The sequence below is a fragment of the Rattus norvegicus genome, chromosome 3, assembly GCF_021556685.1.
Source record: "Rattus norvegicus strain SHRSP/BbbUtx chromosome 3, alternate assembly SHRSP_T2T, whole genome shotgun sequence".
Taxonomy (NCBI): domain Eukaryota; kingdom Metazoa; phylum Chordata; class Mammalia; order Rodentia; family Muridae; genus Rattus; species Rattus norvegicus.
Window position 1 is genome coordinate 69,054,396 of NC_141536.1, and position 21,826 is coordinate 69,076,221.

Consider the following 21,826-nt stretch of genomic DNA (forward strand, 5'->3'; position numbering starts at 1 on the left):
CTGGCCTGGAGCTCACAGAGATCCACTTGCTTCTGTCCAAGTGTTGGAATTAAAGGCTTGAGCTGCCACCACTTGGCGTTGCAAGAATTTATCGTTAGCCCTTTTTTTCCATGCACACTTCCACTGGACCCGATCATCGTGTGCCTAACTTCGACAGTCACGTTTCTGTGCTTGTCTGCTTTGCTTTGCCTTGTTCTCTGAGACAAGGTCTTGGATGTTCCTCAGCCTGGTCTTGCACTCAGCCTCTCGGTTGCTATTGTCACAGCTGTGTGGAACCATGCTCAGCTCTCTAGTCACTTCTGTAACGACAGTTGCAAATATATAACTTCTGAGCTGAAAGTTCAGATTTCTAACAGAAGACAACGATTCCTTAGACAGATGTCGTACCTGCCAAACAAGCCCAATTTGTTTAACATCAAACCCATGTCTTTCTACACTCCTGCCTCTGCCTATCCCTCTGGGCTCTTTTCCCATCTGCTGTTTAATTGTTGCAATTCCCAAGGGAACTGCTCTTGACTCTTCTGTCTTTAGTGACGATTTTTATCCATTCTTCGTTTCAACAGTCATTGCCAAATCTGTATCTCTGTATGTGTTCCCAGCTGTCTTCTTACATTCCCAAACAGATGTGCGAGATGAGCAGCCGCTGATTTTGCTTGACTCGATTCCACCCCGCCTCTGGCAACTGCATTTTACTTCTGTTTTTCAGAGATACCTTACTATTTACTTTCAGTCACCATGATTCATATGAGACTGACCCCACCTGCCCACTCAAGGGCAGTTACACAACTGAAATGTCCTCGCTGCCTACTGCTAGGTACCAAGTTAGTCCAACTCTGAATGTCTTAGAACAACACACATTTCTTTTCCCTCGCTGTTTTTGTGGCTCAGGAATCTGGGTGAGACTTAGCGGAGTCCTCTGACTAATGTTTCTCGTGAAGCTACAATGTGTCCTTCATGGCTGGGGTTTCAGGGAGGATGGGTCTGTTTCCATGCTTACTTTCATCAGTTTTGAGATTCAGTTCCATGCCTCCAGTGCCAATGGACTGAGAGCCTCTGTTTCACAGCGTTATCAGCTTAAGTTCTTTGCAATGTGGGACTCTGCAGCGTACTAGCTTGAATCAGTCAAGCCAACAAGAAAGAGACCCTGCTGGCAAGATGAAAGTCACAAGCTTCAGGAACATGATCGTGGAAGCCGCAACCAACGCCTCAACATTGACAACTTATTGGAAATCAGATACTCTGTTAAAATAATAATAATAACAAAAATAATAATAGGGAGAGAGAGGGAGAGAGAGAGGGAGAGAAAGAGGGAGAGAGAGAGAGAGAGGGAGAGAGAGAGAGAAGAAATTAGTTATTCAAGAGGAAGGAACTACACAAGAGCCTGGATACCAGGATACAGCAGCATTTCAAGTTATTCCAAAGGCCGTCAACCGCACCAGACTTAGCTAATTGATTGATTCAAGGATGAGTAACCAATCAGAGTCAATCATATTTTTTTGGCTTGAATGCTTTGACTTGAACCTTTGAAAAAGCCATATTACTAGGATTGGCAAGGTAGTGGAAGAGGGCAAACTTGAAATGGCCAATGGTCATAGCTCTTGTCGTGTATGGGAAAGTCTAATGTGACAAGGCAGTAGCTGAGATTATATCCCTGAACTCCCAGTTGTCCTTAGCTCTATATTGTCTTAGCATAAAGTCTGGCACCTTCCAAGTGCCACTTGGATTCATATCGCTTAGAACAAAACGCAGAAGGGAAAAAACCCTTTCTGCACACTTAACTGTCTTGCCTTTCCCTCCCAAAGATGGGAATCACTCGTATGCCACCACACCGTGCTGAGAGGACACTTACTAAGGGGATGGGCTCTCATGATCACGGAAGCCGAGAAGTTCCATGGCAGGACGTTAATAGGCTGGTCAGTCAGGGAGATCCGTGATACAGCACAGTCCGAGTTCAAAGGTCTCAGAGCCAAGGAAGCTTGTGGTGTAACTCTCAGAGGCCAAAGGTCTGAGAACTGGAAACTGTTAGTGAAAGTACTGGACTCTAAAAGCCAGAAAAATCTAGTGCTCTAAGGTCCAAAAATAGAAGTGTGTCCCGGCTCTAGAAAAAGGAGTGAACACTAATTCATTTCCTTTACCCTAAATTTTTAAAACTTTTTATTTTATATTTAAGTGTGCAGGTGTTTTTAAAATTGTCATTCCACTACCTATTCACTAAGCGTGTACGTGTACAGGCGTGTGTGCGCCGTGACATGAGTGTGAGACTCAGAGACAGCTTGCTGACGCAGCTTTTCTCCTTCCACTTTGTGAGTCTGGAGGATTGAACATAGGTCATCCTCAGGTTGGGTAGCCGGTGCCCAGGGTGTGGGTGTAATTTTGTCGGCATGTGTGTATGTGCACCGCTTGCATGCCGAGTGCCCACAGAGGGCAAAAGAGAGTATCAGACCTTCAGAACTGGATCCAAAGACAATGTGAACCATCATGTGGATGCTGGGAATCAAACCCTGGTACTCTGCAAGAGCTCCTAACCACTGAGTCTTCTCTCTAGCCCCTCCCTTCACCTTTTTGCTCCATCAGTGCCCGAAGCCAGCTAGATAGACTGCCCCCATCTATACCAAGGGTACGGCTTTTACACTGGCCCATTGTATCCACATGCTGGTGTTCACTGACACATTCCCAAAGACATTCCCAAAGATAATGGCAAAAGCTTATCAAGCTGGCTTCTGAAATTAAATAACATTGGTTTACCTTGTGTTGGGTAGTTACTGACGCCACTACGACTCTATAGCTTAGGAGAAGACCCTGAACATTGGTGGACCCCAGGACGGTTGGGGCACAGAGGTCTGGAGCCTTCCAGAGTCTCAACAGAACCTGGGGGTATTGTTACCGAAACAGGAGTCAAGCTGATGAGAGCTATAAACTTTGCTAGGGTTGGTTATTTATTGTTGTCTGGCAATGGAATTCCAACGTTCTGTGTTTGTGTTTTAGACAAGCACTCTGTTACTGAGCCATACCTTTGTCCAGGAATCAGAGTTTAAATCCATATCGGGCAACATAAGATTGTGGGTCACTGTTGGTTTCAGTCGCACCCGTGGAACTATCAGAACTAGGGGCTGGGGAGATGGCTCAGAGGTTAAGAGCACTCACTAACGGCTCTTCCAGAGGACGCAGGCGTAATTTCAAGCACCCACAGGGTAGCACACACTTTCTGTGTCTCCGGTTCTGTGACCACCATGTCCAAATTAATTAGAGCAAGCAATTAATTAAAACAAGCTTTTTATTCGAGCACATGGGCTGCTACTCCCTAAGGCAGGGTTTGAGAGGTCAGTATTGGATATGAGGAAGACATTTATAGCTTAGGGGTAGGGAATTTCCAAATGGGGATTTGGCAAGCAAAATAAACAGGGGTTACAGGAGCAAAACGTAAGCATAACAAGTTAGTTATAATGACTTCCAGAAACAAAACCATGATTACAAGGAGGTGGTAACAACAGGTAGTCATGACAAGGTAGCCATAACAACCCTTTTGGAACAAAGATAGGGTTTGCAAAACGATTATTAGCTTTTTGAAACAAAGACATGATCACCATTACTGCAACAGGCAGCACAGAGCCATCTGTAGTTATGGTTACAGTGGGGCACAGCCCCATCCGTGAAACACAGTTTAATCATAAACAGGAATGAACCTAGTTTATCTTTACTATTCGACGGTTTTTAAGCCTAAGATGGAGGGAGGCTGGTTCTTCAATCTAACACCCTCTTTTGGTTTCCGTGGTCACCAGGCAGGCATGTGGTACACAGACATAACATGCATGAAGGAAAAACACCCATACGAAGTAAAACAAACAAACAAACAAACACCAGAACTACATGGAGAAGATTGTCATGGTCCCATACAAAAACTTTATGCAAATTCTTGAGGTTTTTTTTTTTCATATTTGAAAGAAGGAAATTAGTCTGGACCAACCAAAATTCAAGGGTAATGTCCACGTGGCTATGCACGACAAAGCTTCAATAGCGCCATCATGTGGCAGAAATGCTAATTGTACAGAAACCACAATCCACTGATCTTCATTAGAATCTCACACAGGTGCTTAGTTGGGGGACAGGATTCTGGGTATAGGTTTGCTGACTTACAAGACCCTGTTTGCCCAAAAGTAGGGCGTCGGGGTGGATATTTTAGGAATATATGTCTTTCTCTGCAATCCCCTGTCTTCTTCTAAAGATGCATGTGTTGTAGGATCTGGGATTAGGGATGTCACAGAGTTAGCGCAAGAAGAAAATTCAATGCAATTGTCCTTCCACCGCATGTAACCAATTTGTTCCTAGTATTATGATGTCGACAAAATGTTTTTAATTAATTCATTTTGGTGTTGCTTTGTTTTGTTTTGTTTTTATGAGTCAGGGTTTCTCTGTATAACAGAGTCCTGGTTATCCTGGACTCACTTTGTAGACCAGGCTGGCCTCGAACTCACAGAGATCTGCCTGCTTCTGTCTCCTGGGTGCCAGGACTACAAGCGTGTGCCCCCTCATCTGGCTCATTTTAGTTTTTCTGTAGCCCCAGCTGTTCTGGAACACCCTGTGCAGATCAGGCTGGTCTTAAATTCAAAGAGATCCACCTGCCTGTGCATCCTGAGGGCTTTTTTGTGTTGTTTTCAAGACAGGGTCTTACTGTAGCCTAGATTGGCCTAGAGCTCACTGTGTAGGCCTTAAAGTTTCCACAATTCTCCTACTTCAACCTCTTCAGTACTGTTATTACAGAAAAACAACAGATTTCTCCTTAAAATATTTTAATTATTACTCTTATTATCATTATTGGTGCAGGTGTGTATGTGTGTGTGTTGAGGTATATGTGTGTATTTGTGTGTGAGGTGTGCAGTGTATGTGTGCATTTGTGTGTGAGGTGTGTGTATATGTAATGTAGTCTGGAGTGTATATGTGTGTGCTTGTGTGTGTATGTGTGGTGTGGGTGTTTGTGTGTGTATGTGTGTATTGTGTACGTGTGTGTAGTATGTGTAGGGTATATATATATATATATATGTGTGTGTGTGTGTGTGTGATGTATGTGTGGAGTATGTGTGCAGTATTTGTATGGAGTGTGTGTATGATGTAGTTATGTATGTTCGTGTAAGGTATATGTATGTGTGGAGTGTGCGTGTGTGCGTGTATGCAATGTATATGTGTGGTGTGTGTTTGTGTGTGTGTGCTTGTGTGTATGTATTAGTGTACATGTGTGGAGTGTATATGTGTGATGTATATGTAGGAGGGGTATGTACATGTATGTAGGGCTATGTGGGGGGATGTATATGTGTGTGGGATGTGTTTGTGTGTGTAGGTGTGTATGGAGTGTGTGTGTATGTGGTATATGTGTGTATGTGGCAGGGTATTGAAGTGGAAACTTGAAGTTCTTTGGAAAGTCAGTTATGTCAAATGATGTTTTGCTGGGGCACACAGGTGAAAGGACGTCTTCCTAAAGCTAACACACGAAAGTCTGTTTTCCTGAAGTAGGCACAGGTGAAAGGATGTTTGGATACAGCAGACACGTGAAAGGACTCTTGATGAAGGAGTGTAAATATGACCCCACAGACAGAGGGGGGGATGAGCACTTTGGACGGAGCCTTGGTCTGCTCCGTCTTGCACTTCTTCGCGCTAAGGACATGTGTATACTGGCCTGCCTTACATAGAGTTGTGGAGCTCAACTTGTGATAAGGCTGCCATTGAGAAAAACTCACCCTGGGCTAGAAAGATGGCTCAGCAGTTAAGAGAAAAACCCACCCAAGGCTTGTCATGGCCTCAGGCCAGTTGGTGAGCCTGGCAGTTCCTTCAGGATTGGACTACAGCTGCGTGGTGCCTGCCTGCCTAGAGGACTGGTCTGCAGCTGCCCAGTCGTATTGGGGTTTGCTACAGGACTGAACTGCTCTACTACCAAAGAAGATCGAGCTTTGAACAGGTACATTTCCCCCATATCCTAATAACTTTTCTTTTCACCTCTGCTGGGTGGTGGGCTAGAGGAGAGGTTGAACTCTTATTAAAAGTAGGTTGCAAAAAAGTTATGCCTACAGGGTATGTATCTGTAGTGTGTGTGTGTGTGTGTGTGTGGTGTATATGTCATAGAACAATTTTTTCTTTTATTGGGTTTTTTATTTGCATTTTAAATGTTATCCCTATTTCCGGTTTTCCCTCCAGAAACCTGATATCCCCTCCCCCTCCCCCTGCTTCTATGAGGTTTCTACCCTCACCCACCCACCCATTCCCTTCCACCTCTCTGCCCTGACATTCCCCTACACTGGGGCATAGAACCTTGACAGGACCAAGGGCCTCTCCTCCCATTGATGCTGGACAAGGCCATCCTCTGCTACATAAGCAAATGGAGCCATAGGTCAATCTCTGTATACTCTTGGGATGGTGGTTTAGTCCCTGGGAGCTCTGGGGGTTCTGGTTGGTTGATATTGTTGTTCTTTTGGGGTTGCAAACCCTTTTAGCTCCTTCAGTCCTTTCTCTAATTTCTCCAATGGGGACCCTGTTCTCAGTTCAATGTTTGGCTGCAAGCATCTGCCTCTGTATTTGTCATGCTCTGTCAGAGCCTCTCAGGAGACAGCTATATCATGCTCCTGTCATGCACTTGTTGGCATCCACAATATTGTCTGGGTTTGGTGTCTGTATATGGGATGGATCCCCCAGGTGAGGCAGACTCTGGATGGCCTTTCCTTCAGTCTCTACTCCACACTTTGTCTCTGTGTTTCATCCTGTGAGAATTTTTGTCCCCCCTTCTAAGAAAGTCTGGAACATCCACACTTTTGCCTTCTTTCTTCTTGAGCTTCATGTGGTTTGTGAATTGTATCTTGGGTATTCCAAACTTTGGGGCTAATATCCACTTATCAATGAGTGCATACCATGGGTGTTCTTTTGTGATTGGGTTACCTCACTCAGGATGATATTTTCTAGTTCCATCCATTTGCCTAAGAATTTCATGATGTCATTATTTTTAATAGCTGAGTAGTACTCCATTGTGTAGATGTACCACATTTTCTGTATCCATTCCTTGGTCGAAGGACATCTGGGTTCTTTCCAGCTTCTGGCTATTATAAATAAGGCTGCTATGAACATAGTGGAGCACGTGTCTTTGTTGTATGTTGGAGCATCTTTTGGGTCTATACCCAGGAGTGGTATAGCTGGGTTCTCAGGTAGTACTATGTCCAATTTTCTGAGGAACCTCCAGACTGATTTTCAGAGTGGTTGTACCAGTCAGCAATCCCACCAGCAATGGAGGAGTGTTCCTCTTTCTCCACATCCTCACCAGCATCTGATGTTACCTGAGTTTTTGATCTTAGCCATTCTCACTGGTGTGAGGTGGAATCTCAGGGTTGTTTTGATTTTCGTTTCCCCGATGACTAAGGATGTTAAACATTTCTTTAGGTGCTTCTTGGCCATTCGATATTGCTCAGTTGAGAATTCTTTGTTTAGCTCTGTAGCCCATCTTTTAAAATGGTTATTTGATTTTCTGGGTCTAACTTCTTGAGTTCTTAGGAATTTGCGTGTCATCCTTGCACGGGGGCCATGCTAATCTTCTCTGTATCTTTCCAGTTTTAGTATACGTGCTGCCGAAGCGAGCACATAGAACAGTTTTTGAAAGTTGGTTCTCTCTGCACTTTCAGCTGCTGGACAGTCCCTTGATCTTTGTAAGGAAAAGCTCAGAGCAACAGCTTGCTAGAGAGAGTTACTAAAAGTCTCTGTGCAAATATGTACAACCACTTAGGTTGGAAATGTGGCCAAAGGGATCATGTGCTCTTACATCCACATTCTTTTTCAGAGTGGTTTTGAGAGTCTTGTCTTGAAGATGTAGAGATTCTGTCCTTTTATCTTGAATTTGAGCTGGTTTGTCAACTAACTGAGCCATGTCACTAAGCAGGAGTGATGTTATATCTCTTTCTAGCTTCACATGCAAGAGGCCTTGTAGCTGGGTGGTGTTGGCCCATACCTTCCAGGGCTTGAGAGCCATTGCCAGGTGGATCTCTGGTTCAAAGCCAGCCTGGTCTGCAGTTAGTTCCAAGACAGCCAGAGTTACACAGAGAAATCCTGTCTCAAAACCTAGAACCTAGAACCAAACCAACAAACAAACAACAAACCTAGAACCAACCAACCAAACAAAAAGACCTTGAATTCCTATGTCTGCAACCTCTGTATGAGAAAGACCAGACTGGCCTCTATGAAAATGAGATTACGTGGAACAGTTGGCCATGTGACTCCTTAACATCATGTCCCAAAATGTGTGCAAGAGCTTATGTAAGCCAGCAAGGTCAAACCTCTCCACACATAGTCCACACTGGTACAGAAGGAAGGGCCTGTGGACAACTCTTGAACAATGAAATGTAGTGGGAAGCAGGGATCTTTCCACAGTTTTAGGACAAATTAGGCTGACTTGTTTGGTTCTTGGTCTTGGCTGGAAGACAAACTACAATGAAGAATTGGCCCAAAATTCTGAGGCTTTGCTTGGTTTTTGCCTAGCCTGCATGAGGAGTCAGAAACTGAGGAGAAGCCTGAACAGACCCATAGCGGTGAATACTGAGGAAAAAGATAAGCCATGACTGTGGCTCCATCTCCTCTCCCACTAAGGATGCTTTGACTTCAAGCAGAACAGGTAAACCAGAAACAGGAACCAAAGTTTCGGCTTTCAGGAATAAATCTCTTGGCTACTGTGATGGTTTGAATGAGAATGGCTGCCATGGTCTCTTTTGTTTGAATAATTAGTCCCCAGTTAGTAGAACCATTTGGGGGAGGATTAGGAGGTGCAACCTTTTTGGAAGAAGTGTGTCACCTGGGGTTTTAAAAAGCCTGTACCATACTACTGCCATCCAGTTCGTGTTCTCTCTCTCTCTCCCTCTCTCCCTCTCACCCTCTCTCCCTCTCTCCCTCTCTCCCCCCTCCCTCCCTCTCTCTTTCTCTTCCTCCCTCCCTCTCTCCCTCTCTCCCCCCTCCCTTCCTTCCTCCATCTCTCCCTCTCTCCCCCCTCCCTTCCTTCCTTCCTCCCTCCCTCCCTCCCCCTCCCTTCCTCCCTCCATCCTACTTGTGGATCAGATGTAAGCTCTCAGCTACTGCTCCAGGGCCATGCCTGTCTGACATTATTTTCCCTCTCATGATGGTCATGGCCTCTAACTCTCTGGAACTGTGACCCTCTGCCTCGCCTTGGTCATGATGTTTTATCAGGGCAATAGAAAAGTAACAAGACAGCAACCAGAATCCATGCTAAGCTTATCCTGCCAGGGGTTATTAGAAGCTTGGGTGACCTCACATCCTTTATTTAGCCATGAGCCCGGCTCTTTAGCTCAGCACCTTGGAGAAAGGGACAAGCCCAAAGGCTCAAGAGCTTCATGCTTGGGTACAGTTAGGTTAGGTGACATTTTACTCTGTCACCTACTTCCCAAGTGTCTCAGCTTCTTACATTTTCTGGGAGGGAAGGAGGGGAAAGACAGACTTTCTTACAGTGTCGGGTAACAGCTGTTTGACTCTATATCCTGGCCATCTGCAGTCTTCGGGAGATTCCCTGACCTAGAACTACATCAAGCAGCATGGCTTGACCTTTGACCTCTTTTGAAAATTAAATCTTCACCATGTCTGGAAGAGGCTTAGGAAATGTCCGAGGAGCAACAGCTCAGGGAGTACACTTACCTCTGTGCTAGTAGTGGATTGAAACTTGAGGGTCTGAAGTATTGGGGACAGAGCTGGGGAGGGGAGACGGACGAAGCTGGAGTCCGGATCTTTTACCTCATCAGTAAGAGAAGCTGATGGGGTAAATCAAGGAACGGTGGTCTGAGTATCTGAGTTGGGTGTGCCTTTCCCATGAAAGAAGAGGGAGACAGGGAGGCAAGAATGTGAGCTGTATTGAGGAGGTGGGGAGAAATAGAGACAGAAGGATGAGGGACAGGGATATGGGCTGGAGAGAGAGAGGGAGAAGAGACACAGGAGGGGTCAGAGCTGAGGATGGGTATAGCCCACAAAAACAAACAACAAACAAACAAACAAACAAATTTGGAGGCAGAGCTATAAAAAGGTTCTTTTGGGGAGCACTCTTGTTATACCAGGCTATCCTATAATGTATATTCCTCCTGCCTTAGCACCCAGAGCTATGGTTCTCAACCTATGGGTCATAACCCCTTTGGGGCGGGCTGTTGAATGACCCTTTCACAGGGGTTGCCTAAGACCATGAGATAACATAACTATTTTGCACTACAATTCAGAAGAGTAGCAAAACTACAGCTATAAAGAAGCAGTGAAAGTAATTGTATGGTTGGGCTCACCACATTAGGAAGGTTGAGAACCACTGCTCCAGAGTGTTTTATTACAGGTTTGTGCCACCATGCCCAGAAGAAAGCTTCTGAGTTAGTCACACAAAGTTATTACAGCAATTAAGTGTCTGCAAAACTCTTAGCAGAATGCCCATGATTATTCCCACCATGTTACTGCTACTGTTGTGTTTTTAGAGTTTATCTTTTATGTTTAGTGTGTCAGTGTTTTGCCTGTATGTAAGCCAGTACACACATGTGCGTACCTAGTCCTTGTGGAGGGGGAAGGGTGTCAGGTGTCCTGGAACTGAAGTTGCAAACAGTTGAGTTGCTGTGGATGCTGAGAGCAGAAGCTCGGTACTCTGGAAGGACAGCTAGAGTGCTTAACCACTGAGCTATCTCCAGCGTCTATTGCTACTTTTTTTTTTTTTTTGAGGGGGAGGCAAGCAAATAATCAAGATAAGGATTATGGCAGATACACTGCATTTGTGGTCCTTCAATTAATGGCTCTCTACCCCGTAACTCTGTAGTGGTTTCACACTCTAAATCAAAATTTCATGCTGCTTGTTGAAGAAAAAAATGGTAAACTTGCTGTAGGCAGACAAGAGAGAAAAGAGGCTATGTTCTTAGAACACAGGTCATCCTGGTGGCAGGACATAGGAGACATATACAAGAGTTTCAAAAAGTGTCACCCAAGACCATTGTGATGATTTGAATAGGTACCCTATAGATTCATAGTTTGAATGCTTGGTCCATAGGGAGTGGCACTATTAGGAGGTATAGTCTTGTTGGAGTAGGTGTGGCCTTGTCAGAGGACGTGTGTCACTTTTGGGGGTGGGCTTTGAGGTCTCAGATGCTTAAGTCCAGGCTCAGTGGCTCACAGTTTTTAACTGCTACCTGCAGACCACGATGTAGAACTCTCCTTTCTTCCAGTGCCATGTCTGTCTGCACACTGCCATATTTTCTGCAGTGATGATAATGGACTGAACCCCTGAAACCGTAAGCCAGCCCCAATTAAATGTTTTCCCTTATAAGAGTTTATTGGTCATGGTGTCTCTTCACAGTAATAAAACCCAAACTAAGACAACCATCAAAGACTGGTCATCCCCCAACCAACCTGCTCACTATGCAAAATGCATTTATATGTCCAGGGAAGCTCAGCTAGTCAGATCAGCAAGACACTGGCCAATCCCGAGGCACGGATGAAACAGTAAACATTGGGGGCCTTAAGGCATTAAGTACAGACTGGCTTATTACACGTAGCTGATGCAGGAAGCGTGGCAATTCCTGTTTTTGATATTGAGGCAACTAAAACACAGAGGCTAGCGAGAGAAGAAAGTGTCTGCAAGTTTTATTTGTAGACTCTGTTAAGCTTGAACCATAAAAGCTGCAAAACAGTGGTTTAGAGAGCATGTCAATACCATGGGGGTTGGTGGGTGGAAACTGTTCCTTCTGCCAGTTCCTAAGGCTGGAAGTGGCTAGGGCAGGCAGTGGCGAGGAAATAGCTGGATGAGCTGAAGCTTGGGTGGCAGTGCTTACTCAAGCCTGACTCCTGCCTGTCTCAGGCCCTGGGGTCATATACACGGCCCATGAAGACTGGGAACTTGTGTCGCTGGTCCCAGAGCAGGAAGAGGAAAGGCTGCTGCACCTCAAAGATGAGTAAGTTTCGGGCCACGGAGATGGTGGAGGCTGCGGCTGCTTCCACACCTGTCTCTGTCAGTTCCAACACCGTCTCGTGTTTCATGGAAGACACCTGAAGATCTGGGTCCTCAGTCAGCCCACACAGGTTGAGATCGTAAGTGAAGTCAAAGAATTCTAGGGCAAAAACAAGAGGAAGACAAAAATCAGACATCTGCAGGAAACCCTTGGTGGGTGGAGATTCTGCTCTTAATTTCCTGGGTTAGTCTCAAATTCCTGTAGTCTCTTCCTTCCCAGATTCTACATCATGCCTTTGGTCTTGTCAGTGGGAACCCCTGGCCAGGAGACCCAACCACCACTCTTCAAGAGAGGAGAGGCCTCACTCTGTCTACCACCAATTCTCCCCTGAAAAAATGACATCATTGCTTTTAAAAGGACTTTGGAAAATAGTGATGGGTAATATGCTATAAAATGAGATCATAGGAGGGTGTAATGCCATGAGGTCATAAGTCATAAATATATACTGGTCTCTGCCCTAAATTCCTAACAAAGAGCCCCTAAGTCCCTAGCATTTCCTTAGCAGCAGAAGTAACATTTTAAATATTTAAAACATTAAAACATTTTGTTTTAATATTTGATTTTGTTTTCTCCTTTTTTAAAAAAGACTTATTTATTTAATGTATGTGGGTACACTGTAGCTGTCTTCAGACACCAGGAGAGGACATCAGACCCCATTACAGATGGTCGTGAGCCACCATGTGGTTGCTGGAAATTGAACTCAGGACCTCTGGAACAGCAGTCAGAGCTCTAAACCAACAGGCCATCTCTGCAGCGCCTTGTTTTGTTTTCGAGACTGGGATTCTCCACGTAACCTTGCTGTCCTGGAATTTACTATTTATATCAGGCTGTCCTTGAACCCTCTGAGTCTGCCTCCTGAGTGTTGGGACTGAAGGTGTGGGCCCCCACCCGCTGGCTCAATATCTGTTTTTTGATTCCTGTTCCTAAAAGCCCTTGTAATTCCTCACGAGTAGGAGTACTAGATGCATCTTTTAGTGTATGATTTGGTTTTGTATCCTGATTCTAGAAAGTGAGATTACGTATTAGGTGGTCAAGAGTCAGAACAGGAAGTGAGTGATCAATCTACTAGGGGTGAAGTTAAAGCTTAGAAAATGGTGCTTCTATGAGAGCCAGTGAGCTGGCCCCACTCCTTGCTGGGCAGTGCTGGATTGCTGGCCCAGGTATCTGGGTTCTGGCTCACTGGCTTTGATGGTGTAGTTATGGAAGAGCTGTCCTGATGACCAACTCAGCTACTACCCAGGCCCAGATCCAGGGTTTTGCACTGGCCCACCCTAACATCTACCCCATCTGTGAACTTCTGAAGCTCACGAAAGGGCTGGTCCTGCCAAACCAAAGCTGCAGTTTCTCTGTGCAGCACCCAGCAACTTGGTGAGGATTCAGTATTGATAGTGTAGCCAAAGCCAGAGGCCTCGAACCAGACTTGCAATGAACGTTTGCAAGTAAAGCAAACGGTTTACGTACTGTGTGACACACTGTGGCAATCTACAGCTTCCACAGTGAGATTTTTTGACTGTTTGTTTGTTTGATTGTTTGTCTTCTTTCGTGGGGGAGGTCCAAAGGGTAAAGAGTGATATCGAAGGATGGGGAGATGAGTGGGATTGGGGTGTATGACATGAAATTCACAAGGAATCAATAAAAAGTTAAATAATATTAAATCAATGGGGAAACATAAAATGGTGCTTCTAAAGTTTCCCAAGAACTCAGAGCCCCTAACTGTCACATCTAGATGAATTTGAGCCTATCCTGTGAGGTGGTTGACTATTGAGTGTAGCTGAGGTAGTGAATGTTGGCAGCTCATCTGGGTCACATGGTTCAATGAGCTAGAGGAAACACATCCCGGATGGAGATCTGAACTGCCATTGTGCCTTGACTCCAACTAGTTCAAGGGGAAGTCAGGCAAGCTTTTGGTAAGTCGCACACAGTTTCAGACTTTCAGCTTTCTCAGTGACTTCATGGGATAAATAAAAATCCCTGTCCCTTTAACTTACATAGCTAAGGAGTAAACTCATGTTAAGGATGAGGGAAAAAAAGACCTGTAGAGTGATAGCCACATCTTAGCGCCACCTTTCCCACTTCCCCTCAAGACTGAGGAATAACCGAAGGTGGCCAGGGCTCACCCAGTTTCTCCATGATTGACAGCATGTCTTGGCTGCTCTTTACTTTAATGCGAGGCATCATCACGTAAGTGGGCTGAAACTTGGACAGCTCTAGCTTCTTCAGGATGGCCTTAAAGACAGTGGGGTTGAGTGCCTTTTCCATGTCTTCAAGTTGGTGTGTCGGGCTCTGGGGTACCATGATCACAAAGCTCAGGTTGTGAGAGAGCTGCAGCTGTCCCACCTAAAGGGTATGAGATACGCATCATTAGCTCTTCTGCCCCAGGACTGTCTTTCACTAAGCGGCGGTTAAACCTGACTAACATGCTGTGCCATGAAATGGGGATGCCAGTCAATCTGACTGAAGCATGCTGGTCCTGGTGAGAGCCCAAGGAATGAGCACAAGTTTTGAATCATATCCTGACTAGCAATGTAATAAAGAAGGCTTCTCTCCCCTTTCCCTTCCCTCTCCCTTCCTTTTCTTTCCTTCTTCCCTCCCTCCCTCCATCCCTCCCTTCCATAAGATTTTATGCAATTCACAATGGGTTCAAACAGAGGATGACCCTGAACTAATTTCTTCCCTCCCTTCCTCCCTCTCTAGGTTTTTCAAGACTCTGTGTATCCTTGGCTGTCCTGGAACTCACAGAGATCTGCCTGACTCTGCTTTCTGGGTGCTGGGACTAAAGGCATGCACAACCACTCCTCACCTGACCCTGACCTTATGAGACTCCTGTTCTAACTTCCTGTGTTCTAGAATTACTGGTATATACCACCACAGTCAATTTTATGAGGAGCTGAGGATCCAACCAAAGCTTTCTGTAGGTCTGGCAAGCCCTCTACCAAATGAGCTTGAGATGTGGTTTATTTAAGCCCTGTTTCTTTTATACCTTCAATTATTTCTAGATTAGTTTTTTTTCTTTTTTCTTTTTTTTTTTCTGGAGCTGGGGACCGAACCCAGGCCCTTGTGCTTGCTAGGCAAGCGCTCTACCACTGAGCTAAATCCCCAACCCCTCTAGATTAGTTTTGATACCAAAGGCAAATCTGCCACATAAATATTGTTTAGGGAATAATGACAAGAAAAAAGGTTTGGGTGTGTTTAGTATAATCTTTTCTCAGACTGTTTTCTGTTGAGAGTTCTTTTAATTCATGGACACACCACCCCTGGATATGGGATGCTGGCTCCAAAACCCTCTCTCTGAGACACTGATGCACACACCTGAGTGTAACCGGACCCAGAAATCTCCCAAGGTGGAAAGCAGGCTATGCTATGCTACGAAGGTGCGTTTCCCTTACGTTCAGTGCTGAGACATTGCTTCCTGCCCCACGGATCTGTGTCTTGCTAGCAAGGCAGGAATGCTTAGGCACTGGGCATCGAAGAATTTACTAACTAGAATCTTTTGGGCTCCTCCTCCTCCTTCAGACAGGAACTCCCTACTATATAGTTCTGGCTGTCCTGGAACTTGATATGTAGACTAGGCTGGCCTGGAACTCACAGAGAACCATTTGCCTCTGCCTCCCAAATGCTGGATTAAAGGCATGCACTGCCCAACCCAGTTTGGGATCCATATTCTGTCTTTTCTCTCTCTTTCCCCACTAGAAATAGATTGCTCAATTTCTGATAAGGAACTTAATTCAGCCTGGTATGGTGGTGCACATCTTTAATCCTAGTACTCAAGGGGCAAAAACAAACAGATTTCTGAATTTGAGGCCATCCCAGTCTACAGAGTGAATTCCAGAATAGCCAAAACCATACAGAGAAACTTGATCTTGGAAAAAAAAATAAACAAAACCCAAAACACAACAAAAAAATAACACCTGTGTATAATACATATCTGCACATATACAGTTATACATCGACAATGCATACAAATACTGTACAAGTGTGCACACACAGAAGACTTGGAGAGCTACCAGTCAACCTACAGTGCTGAATGCTAAGAGAGAGAAAGATACACAGAATTAAAAACAACTCACTGTTTGCCATTTGATGCAGTAGAGATAAATGAAGAAGCTTTAGAATCGTGTCTAGACTCATGTCTTCCAGCCTAAAAGTCCCTGCCTTGGCCAAAACTAGAGAGAGGAGAAGGAGAAAAGAGGACAGGGCTAACAGACAGAAGAAGCTGAAATGGGGAATTTGCAATCAGGCACCCCATAATGGTCAGGAGAAAGGAAGTCACTACAGAAATGAAGCCAGGACTCTCATGTTTGAAGAAGGACTACAGTGAACCCAGAACTTACCTTGGCCTTCAAAGTCTGGTCATTGAAAAGGGCCAGAGGGTACTTTTTGCTACTCAACATGGGCACTTTAATCATAGAGTTTTTGTAGAGGAAAGATGCCATCATCTTCTTTTGCTCAAAGGTTTTCTTCCACTTGGCTAAAGGAAGAAAGGGTGGCTGTACTGTAAGTAGGGACAAAAGGTGTTAAAGGGCCTGTTAGGGAAGGGTAGGACTGTCAGTCACATGGGAATGTGGCTGTGGAACTCAGCCTGGTGGCATGTAAAGACAGGAGGGGAGGCAGAACCGCATTAGGCATGCTACCTGCCTGGTGTTTCCCTTACCACTCAAGTAGACGGCATTGAGAAGGACGAGGCGGGTGTCAGAGGGCAGGCTGTCCAGCAGCTCATTGATCTTGTGGTTGGTGTTCTCCGCCACCCAGGTGTTGATGAGTTTTAAGTTAGCATCACCGTCTGGACCCAGGACTCTGGGGCTGCTTCCATACAGGCTCAGAGAGGCGTTCACATAGGTGTCCCGTATGGCTAGATCTGAGAGGCAGGACAAGGCAGGGAAGTGTGAGTCCTCTGAGCAGTCCTACCCTCCTTCAAAGAGCAAGTATGAGAGTGAGCACACTTCCCATAGGTTTTGTTGTTGTTGTTGCTTTTTGGTTTTGTTTGGTTTTTGAGATGGCTATAGTATGTAGCTCTGACTAACCTGGAACTCTTATAGACCAGACTGGCCTGGATCTCACAGAGATCTGCCTGCCTCTGCCTTCAGAGTGCAGGGAATTAAGACCATCACATTTGTCCAGGTTTTCATGGTGGTTCTTGCTCACTCCAATGATGACAAAATGCTGGAGCAGAGGCCAGTCCGATCCTCTATTATAGATGGGCTAATTTAGGCTCAAGAAAACAAACTTGGAACTGAGAGCCACAGAGCTACTCAGCGCTGCTGCTGCTGCAGACCTGCCCTAGGCTAGACCGCCGTCCACGGTGCACTTCCTCTCCTCTCCCTGCTGTTCTTCCCTCATTAAACAGGAAGAGACCCTACTTCCAGGCCTCGGGGGAAGTTCATGACAAGACTTCCTGACTTTTGCTCTCACAGCCCAAGTCTACTGAAGGAAATGTGAGTTCTTGAAAGAGTGAACTGCTTGACTGGACCAAGTAGATCAACATATTTGATCAGAGACAAATTTGATCAAAATAGATCAGAACCCTAGGCTTTGCTTATGCTTCAATGCAGAACCTCTAACGTCTAACCTCTAGTCCTGCTGTTAACAGGTACATAGGACTTTCTTATTTTAACATCTTCTTTCCCAGGCTTTCTTTTTTTTTTTTTTTTTTTTTTTCTTTTTTCGGAGCTGGGGACCGAACCCAGGGCCTTGCGCTTGCTAGGCAAGCGCTCTACCACTGAGCTAAATCCCCAACCCTTTTCCCAGGCTTTCTTTTCCAGAACCATCCACAGTTTACTATCTGCCCTGGACACTCACCTGGGCTGTGGAAAATCTGAGACACAGAAGTGACACCTTTGGATGAAAAAGCCTTTAGTGTCTGGTGGACACAGGCAAAATCCTTGGGGTAGGAAAGGATGTCCTCCAAGTTGCTCTTGGTGCTGTCTCCAGCCCCTGCAACAGACACAGAGAGAGATGAGGGATCTTGGGGGAAGAATGGGAGACCTACGATTTGAGACCGGGGCTCAGGACTGGCTAGAATGAAGGATATTTTATTTTTGCTCCATTAGGGGTCTCGGAGCATCAGAACTGTATTCTGAAAGACAGTTCATGTGTCAGGAAGAAGGTAGTGGGCAGTCCCAAAGTCATCCCACTAGACTTTTCCAGGGCTTCAGATATTCTCCTTCCCTGGTTCTCTACCTTTGTGAATCCCATACGTTAACTTCGATTTAGGCGGTTGGGATTTCCAAAGGGACATCCTATAAGCAGAGTCATTTGATCACTATTATAGACAAGATGGATGTTACTTTCTAGCACTTACTGTACCCGTCTTCTCTGCTGTAACAGCTAAGATTTGTCGAGAGCATGTCTTCTACTCCAGGCATTCTATCTCATACCTCTCCTATGCTACCTTATTAAACTGCCACCAAGCCTTTTACATAGGATACTCATGCTCCTATGATACAGAAGAGGACCCTGCAATTTCAGGGATCATGCCTGGAGAGTCGGGTGCCACTAGCTACGGTGGGACATTAGAATTTGGAGAAGTCAGGAGAAGGAAACTTGTCTGTGCAATCTCTAGAAGACTTTCTGGAATTTTCCTTGTTGGGCTGTGAGAGAGAGGGTGTCACACCTCTTTCTCTCCATTGGCCGTGGGAATTTGTTATTGCCTTTCCCCAGATGAATCACTCTCCTGAAGGCAGAAGCCTTTTTACCTCCCAGGGAGTCGAGGCACCACATTATCTGACTCTTGTTTCGTAGGAGGTCGATATCACCACCTCTACTTAACAGGCAAGAAGCCACAGACAAGAGCGATTGAGTGAACTGTCTGTCCACGGTGGCATAGCTAAAACGTGCTCCACCATGATTTTATCTTAGATCTGTCTCTGGTGACTTCATCGCTCTTAATCACCTTCCATTGCTTTGAACCATCGTTGGTGACTAGGACCTTATTTTATATGTTATTAATGAGTCCATAGGGGTTTAGTGTATACGCAAGTGTACGGGCTGAAGAGATGGATCAGCATTAAAGGTGAGGCTCACAACCAGAAATATAATAGTACCTAATTAAATCATGGTTACATGAAGCACTGTTGAAGAGTGAAGGCCTACACCCCTATCATGTTGCCCATTTTACAGCTTCTTTCCAGAGACATAGCCTGGCAGAAGGTCTGTGCTTGGTGATCCCCATGAAAGTGTCCCGCTTATAGCCCGGACAGGAGTCAGAGTCTTACCAAGAAGGACCTGCGTGAGGAGGCTAGCAATGCTGAATGGGGAAAAGGCCATGTTGGTCTCAGCCTTCTTCGTAGCCAAGAAGGCGTGGTAGAGTTTCACAGAGAAATCTGTCAAAGCCTCCGACAACGTAGCCTCTGAGGAGTCTCTGTCTGAATCAGAGCACCAAGCAAGTGGCTCTGGGCAGAGGGGCTCAGTCGGAGCCTGGGTGGGAGGGGCTGAGGCTGTGGAGGGCGGGCTGGAAGAATTCACGGGAGACTGGCTGGGAGAATCCTCAGGTAGCTGAGCAGCTGGTTGGACATGCTGGATGAAGGACTCGTTGGCTACTTGATCCATGGTGTCATTTGATATTTTGGTGGATCCACTGGTTGTTGGCCAGGTAGAAGACTGTCCTGTGTGCTCAATGGGACTCCGGGAGCCATCTCTTTCAGGAACGCTGTCCCTGCTTCCCTCTTGAACTACTAGTGGATCCTGGGAGCTGTGGCTGGTCACTTCAGAATCTGAGAAGGCTCTATCCTGTGGTTCAAGAAACAGTTTTTCATTTCCTGGTGAGCCATAGTCCCTCAACCATTCCAAGCAAGAAGAGAAGACTGGGGAGAACATATCGTACCAGTTGCTTCTGGTACAACCTGGCAGGTGAAACCTTGGAGCAACCCCACAGTTCCTTCAGAAATAGGTGATGCTGGGGGAATTCTCTGCAGGAGGCACGAGGCAATTCTGATCTGGTTGTCAGTTATCTGTGTTCAGTGACCGCCATGCAAGAAGCTGTTTTCTTGTAAATATCTATTCGTTTTGACTCACTAGTGCCAGTCTTATTTTAGGACTGTGGATTTTCCAAGAATGGATGCGGTGCACCGTGGGTACTGAAAACAGTATTCCAAAAGGAAAGGAAGCAAGGGTAGGGACTAGGAACAGTGGCCCAACCTGTAACCCCAGTCATCTGGGTATTTGGAAAGTGGAGACAGGAGGATCTCTGTATGTGGCAGTATATTCAGAAGTGGGTAGGAAAGTGTGTAAAATAAAGACTCTTGCTTACCCTAGTGTCACCCAAGATGCCAGTTTCCAGCATATACCACTGCTCACCCACCCGAAGCAAGCACTCACTGTTTTCATGAGTTACTTGTTATCCCTGACCTACCAGGCCACTGGGACCACAGTGCTCTCAACCTTGGGGGTTGGTGGGGGTGGGGGGATGGAGTCCAGGTCTGTCTGCTCACCTTCCTTTTTGCAACTGGCTTCCTACAGAACCTAGCCTAGAGGAGCCCATCATAGCAGCATGGAAGGTGGAGGGTGTCTGTTTTTTTCACAACTTCGGGCTTGTTTTTCATCTTCTTTCTATGTTCCATCTAAGCCCGGCTGATGGGCCGGGTAGGATCTATGTATTCTCCCTTCTATATATTGGGTTAAGAAAGCCTGGAAAAGAGTCCTGCCCAAGATCATTCCAATACACAACCCAGTCCCTCTGGTCCCTGGTATAACGCTAGTTCAAGGCTCGAACTTAAGACTCCCAGGAGAGGCTTCCCTCCTTCGTCAAGGCCTGAAGGGTTAATTCTCACTCCTACCCCCAACCCACCTCCTCACAGAGGGACCACTTACCCCAGCTAGCAGCAGCAGGAGGAGGGTCAGTGGGGTCAGCTTGGAGGCCATCTGGGCAGCGATGTCAGCTGCGTCCTACGAAGCCAGTTAGCCTCTGAGCCAGGCGCGGAGCCTAGGAGCTCTGGGGGTCCATCCCATCCCCGGGCCCGCCCCCATTCCTTTCCAGGCCTCGACCCTTCCTTGGTGTGTTCTCTCCTCCTCCCTCTGGGGCAACCTTCTCCCTGGCTCCGCCCTCTGTTTTGTTTTCCCCAAACCGCTTCCCTTTCCCGGCACCGGCTGGCCCTTCTCTCCCTTCACGCCCAGGTCTCTGCCCATCTGTTCAATCTCCCTGGTCCGCTTAACTAAACAATAAGCTAGAGGCAGCAGGAGGAGGGCCAGGGCGAGCTGGGCAGTACAGCTTTGAGGGAGGGGGGGGGGAGGAAGAGGAGGAGGAGGCTGAAGGCTCAAGTAGAATCAAGCCCATGGAAACTGCAGAAATAGCAAACCGCCTGGAGAGTAGGGGAGGAGGCTGGAGATCTCCCTGCCAAGCCCGCTTTAACTTGGTAGTCCTCCCAAAGCCCCCATTACCAAACCTGGTCCAAGTTCTTGGTCACTAGGCAGCTTCAGGGCAGACTGAGTGGACAGTTGCAAAGGGTCAGTGAGGGTGGGGTGTGTGTGTGGGGACAGTCTCAGCTATTGGCTGGTTCAGGACACAGCCCAGTTAAAAATTAAGGATGATTGATTGCTACTGTGAGTTCCTGTAATTCAGGATGGTACAGATCGGACCCAGTCTGGAACTGTGGGCCAGACTACGAGGTTAGCCTGGAGCTCCTCCTGCAATGGGGTAGGGTGTGATGGGCTGTGGTGGGGAAGCTTAAGTGCAGCTCTTAGCGATCTTAGTGTTTGGTGGATCGAGATAAAGGCAGAAGAAACACAAGATGTGCCCAGTGTTTGACAAGGGATTTTTAGATTAATGGGTAAAGTAAGCCTTTGGAAATAGGCCACTTGATAGTTAAGAAACCAAGCCTTAGAAGTAGTTAAATGTCTGG

At 46.1% G+C, this 21,826-nt stretch overlaps 1 protein-coding gene and 1 non-coding gene across 3 annotated transcripts; both read right to left on the reverse strand.

Annotated features, from left to right (window-relative positions):
- Positions 1–7,504: 7,504 nt before the first annotated feature.
- LOC120101953 (U6 spliceosomal RNA) lies at positions 7,505–7,611 on the reverse strand. Its single transcript, XR_015685206.1, has one exon. It is a non-coding gene; the product is annotated as a U6 spliceosomal RNA (small nuclear RNA).
- Positions 7,612–11,600: 3,989 nt separating this feature from the next.
- Positions 11,601–21,410, reverse strand: Serping1 (serpin family G member 1). Of its 2 annotated transcripts, NM_001429848.1 has the most exon segments (8): positions 11,601–12,092; positions 14,111–14,330; positions 16,325–16,461; positions 16,645–16,848; positions 17,790–17,924; positions 19,205–19,718; positions 20,799–20,873; positions 21,371–21,410. In NM_001429848.1, coding segments are annotated over 7 exon segments (1,515 nt in total). In that variant the 5' UTR covers positions 20,850–20,873; positions 21,371–21,410; the 3' UTR covers positions 11,601–11,838.
- Positions 21,411–21,826: the final 416 nt, after the last annotated feature.